We start from the raw sequence: 12381 nt of genomic DNA on the forward strand, positions 1-12381 counted from the left end.
TCTTTTCCTTGGGTTTTGATTTCTATTAAAACTATTTTCTTAAGTTCCTGTCTGGGTAGGTGCTTTGGAAAGAGCTGGTTGCTTATATGGTATCACATGAGTATGTTTTTTAGCCAGCACTGTTCCCTATTCAAAATAAGAATATCAGAATAACTCACTGTTAGTTTTCTAGTGAGTAAGAAGAGGTAATTACTAAGACTGAATGTTCCTTTAGTTTAAATTGCTAATGTGTATGAAATTTCAGGAGTGATGTGTGAGACAGTTACTTTTTACCTTTCTAACAATACTATTCGATGTGATTTGCTCCATTTTCCTCACAGCAATTACTGGGAGAGCTTTCAGAGGTAACTGAATTACTCTTCTGATACTGAGTCTCAAAAATCCCTCTTTTGGGCTATGTAGTCACCAAATTCCATAGTGCATGCTTGGTTCTTTTTGTAGCAATGAATAGAAGTGATGGGATGAAAGTGGGCATGTCCTCAGAAGATCTGGAATTAAAAAAGAAGTGTTAAAAAAAGAAATTTTAAATGGGATTCAAATATATAATTGGCTTTTGGGCACTGTTCAGCAATATGCAAAGTGTATCTTAATGTGGTTGCATTTGTAAATTTAGAATTTGAGTGATGCTTCCAGATTAATTTTTGTTTTCACTGCAGCAGGTTGTTTTGATGAGGCTTATGATTGCAGTACAACATGTTTTTGCAGCTCCTCCAGTAACATCCATGGAGAGTTACACATAGTTTTTAGCTATGACTTTTTCTGGATTATGATTGTGGCAACGTGCAGTGGATGCCTTGGTTTGTAATGGATCCTCTCTGTCATAAAAAAGTGCTACTTTTTCCTTGTGGTTTTTTTTAAGAAGGTCAAAACACACATGAAGAAGGTATGTTGTGGGGATGACAGTCTAGTAATCGAAATCTGTGAACAAGACAAGAAGATGTGAATATCATTGGAATGTTTTAGTAGCTGTGAAATTTTTTAATTCACTGACAAGATTTTGAGTCTATCATAGTACATCTATATATAATAAATTATGGTATGTTTGCAATACACCTAGTAGGGCACTCTCTTTCCCCCAAAGGGCAAATTTCACAAATATATTTATTCTGCTTGTTCACTTTCATGTTATGCATTTCACTTTTCTTGTCATATGACAGTTAAAAAAGCATTTATTGTCTTAACACTGAAGCAGTAAAATACAGAAAAGTCAACCATGGTTATTTTTTTTAATCTCCCCACATTGCACAAAGCAGTTGAGATGGATGCCTTTGAGCAACTAAATGCTGAGATAAAAGAAAAATGAACAAACAAAACCATTTAATGGGAAATGTTCTGCAGGGATGTGCGTTTGATTTAGTAACTGACTATTATGGTTTAAGTGAAAAATCATCCAAGGGAAGTAAGGCTCATTTTCTCAGGCTTAATTGTTTGGCTGGAGAAGCCGATGGGATGAATATTCTGCTGGTGTAAATCAGCATTGCTGTAACAGTTTACACTCACTACTAAATTCCTTGTCCATTGGCTGGACTTCACTGAGCTGGGGATTCCTGTGCAAGGGCAGTTGCTGACATTTAATGAAGGTTTGATTGTTGCCAGGGCAGTTATCTGCTGCTCAAATTCTAACATGTGGCTCCTACAAATATTTCCCTACTTGATCCTCCGTAAACCCTCTGCCTCCAAGGAAATAGGGAAAGGTATTGCAGGAAGGAGCAATGAATCTGGGGAATGTGTTCATCTCTCTTCATCCCAAAGTAAGCAGACTTCTCATAACTACGAAATGAGGCATCCCTATTGAGCAAACAAACTTTAATATTGAACATTCAAGCTGTGTTGGTCCAAAACTGTGGAGAGGGAACATTGTTAAACAGTGAGATACAGAGTTTGAACTGCTTGAAAGAAAGGGGTAGCGCAGGTTGCTTGTGGATTTGTGTGTCTTTATGATTGCTTTGGCAAAATACAGGTGTTCTTCCTGTACCTGGTGCCATTCTAAAGACAAGGAAATTACTTTCCAAAATTGTTCTTGAGACACCTGCTAGATAGTTATTAGCAGCAAGATAACTTACACGTTGTTAGAACATTGCATGAAGTGGGGGAGAAAGAAATAACAGCCCTCATCCAAGAATTGTGAGATTTGGGGCTTGTTTTTAAATCAGATTATTGCCTTGAGGTGGCTTGTAGTGATCATGTCAATAGATGAAAAGGCACAGATGAATGGAAAGGAGGAGCAGGAACCTCTTAAATGCTGTCTGCAGTTCAAGAAATAATGCATTATCCTAACCTCAGTGGCATTTATAAGTTAAAACATTAGCTGAGTTTAGATGTGGCTGGATATGTTCATTTTTCACAGGGTTTTTTTTTCCATAACATCTCTAAAATACACATTTTTACACTGATAAAGTTCAACAAGTCAAAAATTTTAAAAGCTGTTACAAAAGTGCCAGTTAGTAGAAGTTTGGGATTTTAAAACAATCTCATTTATGGAATTCATCTGCTTGAAAGAAAGAAATGGGTTTCAGATGATTCCATTGCTGATGAGTCTCGTGTCTGGCAGAGAAGGAAATAGATGCCAAACACTGATGCCAGATCAAGTTTTGGCAAGCTTTGAAACTACATCTGGCAAGTAAGATGCTTCTGTGGAGTAAGTGACACCATTTGGTGCAAAGTCTGGGTTTGCCTGACGTCTTGCCCAAATGTTGCTGTCTGACTGAGCCTCTCTGCATCCTTCCAGAAACAAAGGACGGACTATGGACCGAAACAGCCCGATCCGGTTCCTGCTACGCCCTCGCCGCCTCCCACACCTGCTCCTGTCCCCGTGGCTGTCCCCCTGCCTCCCAGTGCCCCAGCACCCATCCCAGTCCCCGTGCCCAAGGCGCCAGCAGCTGTCAGCCGCCAAAGCAGCACCTCCAGCGACAGCGGCGGCAGCGTCGCCCGGGACACCCAACGGCAGAAGCAAATTCCTGTGGATCGTAAGTGTGCCCTAAGAAGCAAGACACAAAGCTTTGCTGCCTTTCCCCTCTGTGTTTTGCTTCGTTCTGAGGTCCCTTGAAGTTGCGTTTCAGATAAATCTTCATGAAAAGTTTAGTTTTAACCTTACGTTTAAAATACAGGTTTGCTACGGATGCGTGTTCTGACCCCCGCTGTAATTACCGTCATGCTACTTAGGGAAAAACACATCACACTTGTCCCAGCCCAAATCCTGTCCTTTTGTGAATGTCTGGGATCTCCAGTCAGTGGTTTTCAGCACTGGAAATGCCCATGCTGATATGCTGGTGAATGCACATTTTCCACCTGAACTGACTGCCGCATTATAACCTAAATTGCTTTTAAAATCAGTTATGTTGCTTTTGCACTTCAATTCATGATCACCCGTATTTCTAGGTCATTTGCACCATTCTGAAACATGCTTTCAGGGCTTCAAGAACACTTACAAATCTGGCTGATGCACAGGAACCACGCTGTAATAGTTTTGGAGACTTACCTTACAGTCAGGGCCCCCTGGCTTGGTCAAAGCAGCAGCAGCTGGCAGGCCATGGAGCAGGCTTTGGTGTCCTTGTCCCAGCAGGACACAGGAATGTACTCCATGCCTCTATAGCTGGAAAAACTTGGTAATGTGCTTCCAACAGCGTGTGGCTGTCTTGAGAAGTTCTGATTAAGGCCACCTTGTAAATACGCCAGTTGAGGCATGCTGAGGCTGCTGCTCTGTATTGACTGAAAAGCAGGCAGGGTTAGAAGAGCTTGTTTAGTCAGTAATTTCTGTCCTAACTGCACTCTAAACAATGTGATTGCTCAGCTTAGAAATAACTGAAACACACAGGCAAGCATTTGCTATAGCTTTTAAAGGAATAGCTGTAAAAATAATGAGCTTTTTGTAGTTCAAGAGTTGACAGCTTTTCGTATCCTCTGCCTCACTGCTTTACTAGAAAATCCTGCCTCCACCTAAGGTCAGAAGGTGACATTGAGCATAGTCCTTTCTGGGGAAGGGCTTCTTTGTGCCCTGTCCCCAGAGGACGGGAAGTGTGCCTGTGTGGATAATCCTGTTGGGTGGAGTCTGTGTTGACATTGCCTGGTGGAGGACAAGCTTTTGCCTAAGCTCTGAACTCAGGAGGACTCTGGGAACTTCTCAGTAAATTCACCTAATGGACTCTCTGGCTGGAAATTATAAATGGGGAACAGCCTGGTTGGAGGAACAGGCTTGACTGCTGCTTCCCAAAGAAAGAGTTTGTTACCTAAATAAAATCAGAAAAATAAACAGCTACAAAGGATGTGGAAAGTGAGGGTGAGTTTCCCACACACACGCATGCACCAAAATGATAATTTTATTTCTGTGTAAGGACTTTGCTGTAGCCTGGCTGTGTCCTTGAATCCACAATGGCCTTTTCTATCCATTCTAGATGGAAAGTGAGAAGACCATCCTGGCTTTAGGTACCCAGTGTGAGGTGTGAAGAGTTGCTGTAGACTGAGTGGTTACAAGGCATCTCCCAGCCTACACTGAGGCCCTGGGTCACTCACAGGAGCTCCTGTTCCCTCCTGGAGCTCCCACTCAAGCCCAGTTAATGGGCTTCAGGCAAAAACCCTCACAGAATAGCTGCCTCTGCAAAGGTGATGGGAAACCTGCTGGCCAAGTACCCACCTGAACCCTGCAGAGAGCACTGCAGAACCTGCTCCATGCCCAGGGCATCCTGTTTATTTCTGATAACACATCTAACAGCAGGAAGAATCTCTTATCTAACAGCTAAATATTTGTCTCGTGATACAGTCTTGGTCTAGATTAAGCATAAGTCTTTCAAAATCTGTGTAAATAGAAGGAAGATAGCAATGTTCCGTCTCTCTTCCTGCTTGGGAGAAGAGCGGGTGCAAGCTTTGATAACATTGCCTGAAGGCTTTCCTCGTATAACCCCTGTCAGCTTTGCACAAAGCACTGAGCTCGTGTCACTGGGCTTCTGATTCACACTCAGGGTGGGGGGAGAGGGGGAAGCCCTGCACAATAGGGCCTGAATGCCTCAAATATTATAGTAGAGGTATTTTTTCCACTTTCAACCTGAGGCTATCTTGTAAAAGAAAAAAGGAAATGGTTAAACCAAAGTGTTTTCTTCTTTTTGCCGTGGTGATTGAAGAAATAATCCTAGAGGCCTATGTAAAGCTTGTTTTTATTTGTTTAACTGGCCAGAGATATTGATCCCTGGAGAGGTTTTGAGAGAATATAAAAGGAAAGTAGAGAATGCAAAACTGTTTCCATCTTACAGGTTTTTTTCTTAGTGGAGTTGTTTTCGTCTGTTCCTATCAGTGTAATGGGAGAAAAGGAATAGGTTTTGCTATCTGAGTGCATTGAGAGGGTGGTGTAGTTACTTTTTGGGTATCAAAGTGAGAAGGTTGGATAAAGATCACTAAAAATACCTTGGCAAGGAAATCCTGAGAATTTTTGAGATAATTTGAGTTGTTTGTCAGAGGATTTTTATAGTTGTTCTTTCCAATGTTACGGCACAGAGAGTTCAACTGTGCAAAATCAGTATCTTCTCTGAGCCCAAAAGGTTACTTACACCCTTTTGAATTCTACCTATTTTTGTGAAGTTCTCCATAGAAATTTTTATAGTCATTTTAAACAATTCTCACTGCCATTGATCTTGTTGAAATGACCAAAAAGCATTTCAGTTTGTTGCCTGCTAATGAACAGCAACTGAACTAAATGTTTCAGACAAATGGGTTCTGGGGGATAATGAATTCTTACAGTTTTGTTTAAAATGAATAAATAAATAAACAAGTCTTGCCCAATTCTTGAGTAGTCCCTGATGAGAGCAGCTACCCTTTTTTTTTTTTTATTCCTTTTTTAATGCAAAGTGTGACAATGTTTCAGCTAAGCAGCCACTCCAGGCTTGGAGTGAATTCAAATTTCTCAAAATCCTGTCAAAAATGCGATTGCTACAATAGCTCATGAGATGTAAGTTGATATGTGTCAGCAGCTGTGAAATTTTTTTGCCTACATTGATTTGCACTAAAAAGTTGAACTTTCAATTAAAAATCTGTTTGTGGAAAGTACTACCTTCCCACAGTGTGAGCAAACCTTCCTCATATTTTTCTTGTTCTCTTTTTTAAACCCTCAATTCTATTTTAAAAAAGGCAGACAATGATAACTGAATAATCCTCCATTCCCATTTTATTCTACAGCTTGGGTGCTGTCACACGGATCTATGCCTGTCTGTGACATCCAGCTCATCTCTCCTTTCTGGGTCTTAGTTGAATTTCGTTTGGGGATTTTTTGTTAGTTTATTTTTGTTTTGTTTTGCAAAGAGAGGATTGGGAATATTGAAATATTCCCTGGGGGAAAAGGAGAACAATAATTCAATCAGCTCTAGTGAGTGAATCTTTAAAGAAAAAAGTTTATGATTTAAAGTAGCATGTAAGGAATGACTTGGCTTTGATAAATCAACCTTGAGAATGACTCCTGTGGGATCTCTCTCTCTCTCTAGGCAGGAAATCCCAGATGGAGGAGGTGCAGGATGAACTTGTTCACCGGCTCACCATCGGCCGGAGCGCTGCCCAGAGGAAATTCCACGTGCCACGGCCAAACATCCCGGTAGTGAACATCACTTACGACTCCTCTCCTGAGGATGTGAAAGCCTGGTTGCAGTCCAAAGGATTCAACCCTGTGTAAGTTTGAGGGAAAATGTAGGAAAACTTCTTTAAATTGTTTTCCTGTCTGGAAGAAGGATGCGGTCTGACCGCTTTTTAAAATCAAGCAGCATCCTGTAAATCAAGAGATGTCAGCTGCACTCTTGGAAAAAACAATTTGTTTTTACATACACATATAGATATGTGTATAAGTGTACCCAATACATATATAAAAATATATGTCAGTGTGGTTATAGCTGTACAGAAGTGTGTGTGCATATACGTATTTTAGGGTCTACCAAAACGTGGTGCTTAGATACTCAGTTGACTTCAGCAGTCCTGCTTCATAAAGTTTGTTCTTAATTTAGTAGCCCTACCTGAGGCAATGTGGGATGAAGACAACCTATTTCTCTCCCTTGGCCAGTGTGGTTTTGCTGATTTCCTGTTTGTTCCCTTGGTGTGTCCCCAGGACTGTGAACAGCCTTGGTGTGCTGACGGGGGCTCAGCTTTTCTCCCTCAATAAAGAGGAACTGAGGACTGTTTGCCCAGAAGGCTCGAGAGTCTACAGCCAAATTACGGTACAGAAATCTGCCTTGGAGGTATGGACAACTTTTCTTACTCACCCAGTCTGGGTCACCAATTTTGAACCTGTGGAATTAGATAACTCTTTCTGTGAGGCAGGTGGTTTTCCCTCAGTTCCCATCACGTTGATAAACGTTATTTGTATCTGAGTTATTTGGTATTAATTCACTGGAACAGCATTCATCAAAACACCAGGCGAGATCTCTCCCCACTTCTAAAGGGGCCCAAAAAGCATTAGAAATAGCACTCAAGTTTAAGACATTTTGTGCTGTAATCAGACTGCAAGAAAACAAAATCAGCCAAAAAGAGCTTTGGGGAAAACAATAAGGGAGTAAAAATGCCCCTTTTCTTGCTTCATGCTTTGCCTGGTACTTGGACAAACAAGTACTCCCAATAATTTTGGTGGTGATAAGTGAGTTTTGCTGTGTCTTTGTAGAGGAGATTTGATTTTTTAGGCATGAGAAATTGGTAGGGTGAGCCCAGTGCTGTTGGCCTTTCAGGTCAAACACTGGGGCACCTGCTCTGAAGGGAAAACACACTGGGCACTGTGCTAGCAGAGTTTCTGAGCCAAGGATAAAGTATCTTGTCTCTGTATTTATTGCTCTGCAGCAGTTTGCTTTAATTACAGAAGTGTTGTTTCTTAAACACCTTAAGCTTGTATCCAGAGCTGTGCTAGGGACAATTCTTGCCAAGCTTAAACCAGTAGAATTGGAGATGCACCTACTTTTTTTTTTTTTTAACTTGCTGCGGCAAGTGGAGAAATGATCTAGAGGTGAGATTAACCCAACTGAGAAGTTATATTCTCCACATCCTATTTAGAAGAAAATCTTGAAGAGGTTTAAAATACTTTTCTATCTTCTTGTTAAGCTGAGACTGTCTCACTTAAATGGTTTTAAGCATTACCTACCAGGCATATTTTTGAAGACAGGTTTATGAAGATGCGTATTTTACACTTTACCTGATCAGTGTGGATCAGAGAGCATCATTTTCTAACACTGTCAAAATCGCTTTATTCCCTTATTCAAGCCCTATTTTCCTGTTAGAGGAAGGGAGAAATATTTCCCCTTTACTCTTAGGAATATAAGTCACTACAGTCCAGAGCAATCCATCATTTCCTAGCGAAGATACATTTGTATTCTTCAACTTTTTTGCATGTCAGCTATCTTATTTCAGTGTACTGAGATGGAAGCAGCTTTGCAGTGGGAGTTGGTTAGAAAAGCAGAGATGCACTGGATGGGAGGGGTCTTTTCCCTACTGTGCTCTTACTCTGCTTGCCCCAGTTAGGTCTCGCTCTGCAGGAAACTGTAAAGTCCCAGCTTAATCTTAACCAGAGTGAATTAACACAGCACTTAGAGTCTAACAAGGTCGTGGGTTTTTTGTTGGGGAAAAGGTAATTGAAATACTTATTTCTGCCTTGGTTATTTGAGGTTGAACTTCAGAATTTATGCAATTCCTGATGGCTTTAGCCTGTTGTTTGCTGATTTATATCATCAAAGGAAGTTGCATTGTCCTTTCTCTCCCTATAATAATACAATGCTGTTGAGCACTTCAGGCTCTGCAGAAGATAAGACAAAATATCCTGAACACCTTTCTCCAGAAGGGACCACTTGAGGCTCACATTCTAAACCTCTTTCTGCTCCATCAGTAGGAAGTAGGCACACATTGCTTTAAAAGTGAAAATGGTTTCTGTCTAATACATGTATCAAGTTGCCTGGAAGAACAGCTTATTCTCTTTGACACCTTGGAGAAAGGAAAGACCCAGGCACAGAAGTGGGATTGACTGATGGAATTGCTGTTGCCTCATCATAATAAGCTGTGTAAATCACTCTGGCCAAGGTCTGTTCCAAGGATCATGTTCCTAAGAACTCTGCTCTCCCTCCCCTCTGAGTAGGATGTGCCTGGTGCACTGTGCCACATGTGTGCTGCAGTTGGTTTAGTGGGGCAGCATTTCAAGCTCATCAGTCATGTTGTCACTGATGTTATCAGGAAGGCAAATTCTTTCAGCTTGGGCTGCTCAGTTATTCTCAGACAAATATTTCTACATGACCTCTCATAAAGCACGTTGTTGGGTGTCTGCCGATGGTTTTTTATGCGTGACTCCACTAATGGGTGCTGCACTTGTTCTGTATCTGAAACCAAGAGGGCAAGGACAAGATGAATTAAGACAAATAAAGCTGTTCCCCTCACTTTCAGAGAGTCACTTCTAGGCCCCCTGCTTTGCCCCTCCACTCTGGGAGAAGAGAGCAATGGTGTTTTAAGTAGGAGGAGCACTGTAGTTAATTCAGAAAATTTCTCACTCCTTGTGGCATCCGGTACTGCATTGTAATGGATATAATGGGATGAATCTATATTAAATTTTCTGAAATTGATAGGACACATTTTCAGAGTCCAGAATCAACTGCAGGATTTTCCCCTTAACAGTCCTGAATTTTGTTTTAGACATTTGAAAACCAGTTTCTGCTTCCTTATTCAGAGGCTATTTTGGAAGCTGATTTTGAAGTTTTGAAGGTCATGTCATGGTCAAATAGTACAGGAGCAGATATGGCTCTTGGTTTATAATCCCCTAGTTTTACTTACAAGTCAAGCACACTTTGGGAAGTTCTGCTCTGGTGGATAGGTGTCCTGGCCTTGCTAATAATTTTATTGATGTTGTCAAAGCAATGTTTGCTGTTGTCAGCAGACCTGGTTTTCACTCTCAAAAGGTGAAATAAAGCCTTGTTCTCACAATACTTCCTTGTTGCTAATATTGTAATATGGTTCAATTCCTACTACTGTGCTCTGAGTTTGAAACCTGTCTCTGAGCAGCACATGCCTGATGGTGAATTGTGTAGATGTGAGAACCTGAGACAGAATCCTCACTTAGGCCTTGCCTATGCAATCCCATGTGCATGCGTGAGCTTTGTGTTTACATAAATCTAAAACCACCAAGGATTTATTTTCAGGTTTTTTATTTCTAAGTATTATTGCCCTGATTTTTAAGTGTGGAATCCTAACAAACTCGCTGAGCTTTAACCCTGCTTTTACTGAAGCCATATTTCACCCCCTTAATATCCAACACTTCCAGGGCCTCATGTGAGAATTAAAGATGCTCAGCAGTGCTGAAAGGCAAGCTCATGCTTTTAATAGTCTGCAGGTTTTTTCTGGTCTGTATTTAAGGATGGTGTAAATACTTTCCTACTGGAGCTTCAAGGTGAGTTTGTTTGTTCAAACAACTGTCTTAACAAAATCCTGGCAGAGGAGTTTCAGTACCTGTCAAAGCCACAAGTAAACTCCTCTTTTTTGTTTATAGGCGAACAGTGGTAGTTCAGAACTGCAAGAAATTATGAGAAGACGGCAAGAAAAAATCAGTGCAGCTGCCACAGATTCAGGTGTGGAGTCCTTTGATGAAGGAAGCAGCCACTAAGTGTGTTTCCCCTTTTCTTTAATCCCATTGTCCATAGCATTAAACCATCCAGCTTTGCTTTAGGGAGCAGTGAAGGGGAATGTCTTATTGTATTGTAAACGTAAACTAGCCAACATAAAGAAAATTTACAGTAGTCTCCACAGAAGTACCTGCTGCTGGCTTCTCATCATGAAAAATGAACAGGTAAGAAACACGGTGGAGCTTCCTGACAGGTGAAAATACTGGTCCATGATTCATTTACACCCAAAGATGAGTCTTGGCTTTATGGAATTAGCATGACAGATAAATTGGGGCACATCTTTGTTGGTGATTCATCTGAGGGAAGCTGAGCCAGCAATAAAAAAGCATTTGAACCCTTCAGTAATAATATTCTGAATCCCATCTCTTGCTGTAGTCTGCATTTATGTCTTTTTGGCTCAGTCTTTCTTGTCAGGCATTTGGCTCCAGGATGTTTACTTAAGTTGTCGACTCCAGGAAATGTAGAGGAAATGTTTAGGGAATGAAGAGCAGCCCAGCATAGACTGAATCTTTCTTGCATCACTCCCAAGATGTTTTATTACTAATGATGCTGTTTATAGCAAAGTAATACTCTGTACATTGATTTTATCCATATTTCACCTGTGATGAACTATAATATTGCACAAGGAGGAGTAACTAGAAAATAGTAACACAGCCCAGCTCAAAGAGGTGATGAGATCTGCTGTAGCCATGCAACAACTCACAGTACATTTTTTTTTAATAAAATTGCATTTTTTTGTCTGTAACTTAACCCATGAAAAGGAACAGTGTATAATCTAGACTTCTCTGTGTGTTGATCCCAGATACCAGTTTTTCCTTATGTAAAAAGCCTTTGTAATTTCCTTTATAAATGTAATCTTTTGGAAAAGTGGAGGCAAAACAGGGGGAAAAAGAAAAGAGAAACATCCCTTCCAGAAAATGTTATTTTTGAAGATGCAATGATTTTTGTCACAAAATGTTGTTTCACATGGTCATGTGATTTTATATATAATATATGTATTATATATAATATATAATATCACTTAATTTAGACAAATTTAATCATCTAGTTTGATTAAGTTTCATAGTGCCTTTTTCACATGAATCAGCTTAAAGTCTGCAATAAACAGTATTTCTTGTCTGTTAAATTGTTGTATCTTTGTGGCTACGAAGACAGTATTGAAGTAAGAAAGCAATCTTGATTTTTGCCATTAGTTTGCTTTTCCTCTGCATACAAGGGAAAAAAAAATCTATTCATTTTTCACAAATGAAAAACTAAAATCTTAATAAAGGTGTTAGTGCCATTTATTGTAAATGTCCTCACAAATATTACTTCTGTGTGGCTGGTTGTGTGTCCATGTATGTTTTTACACTTTATATATATCCTTTATGCCTGTCTGCATAAACATGGCCTTATTCAGAAATGGGTCAAGAAGTGAGAAATCCCATTCCGTGTAAGCACACAGGAGGAGGAAACTTTTTAAAAGGTCTTTGAAACTCCTATTGAAAACTTAAGAGTCACTGTCTTTTCTCATGGGAAAGATGTCTGGTTCCATAAAAAGCACTGTGGTGGTAACCTGCCACCTCTAGTCCCCTGATAATTACCAGAACAGGAAGCCAATATTCATCCTCTCCACTGGCTTATTCCAGCATTCAGCATTTGGTTTGCTTTTGCCCAGAAAGAGGCAACAGCTCTGGGACTTCCCAGACTTTGTGAAGTTTGGCACTGGGAGGTGTTGGAGGGAGAACCTGTGCTTCACCTCTGAGAGAAAAGAGGGGGCTTCACAGCTGCT

At 40.5% G+C, this 12381-nt stretch overlaps 1 protein-coding gene across 4 annotated transcripts in view; it reads left to right on the forward strand.

Moving 5' to 3' along the window:
- Positions 1–11896, forward strand: part of EPS8 (epidermal growth factor receptor pathway substrate 8) — a 127448-nt gene extending 115552 nt beyond the window's left edge. For all 4 annotated transcript variants that reach the window (XM_010404177.4, XM_039571682.1, XM_039571683.1 and 1 more), the window contains 4 exons: positions 2729–2966; positions 6465–6645; positions 7076–7205; positions 10478–11896. In XM_010404177.4, the coding sequence (XP_010402479.1) occupies positions 2729–2966; positions 6465–6645; positions 7076–7205; positions 10478–10591 (663 nt within the window). In that variant the 3' untranslated portion in view covers positions 10592–11896. The remainder of the gene's footprint in view (positions 1–2728; positions 2967–6464; positions 6646–7075; positions 7206–10477) is intronic.
- Positions 11897–12381: the final 485 nt, after the last annotated feature.

The sequence above is a fragment of the Corvus cornix genome, chromosome 1A (genome assembly GCF_000738735.6).
Source record: "Corvus cornix cornix isolate S_Up_H32 chromosome 1A, ASM73873v5, whole genome shotgun sequence".
NCBI lineage: Eukaryota > Metazoa > Chordata > Aves > Passeriformes > Corvidae > Corvus > Corvus cornix.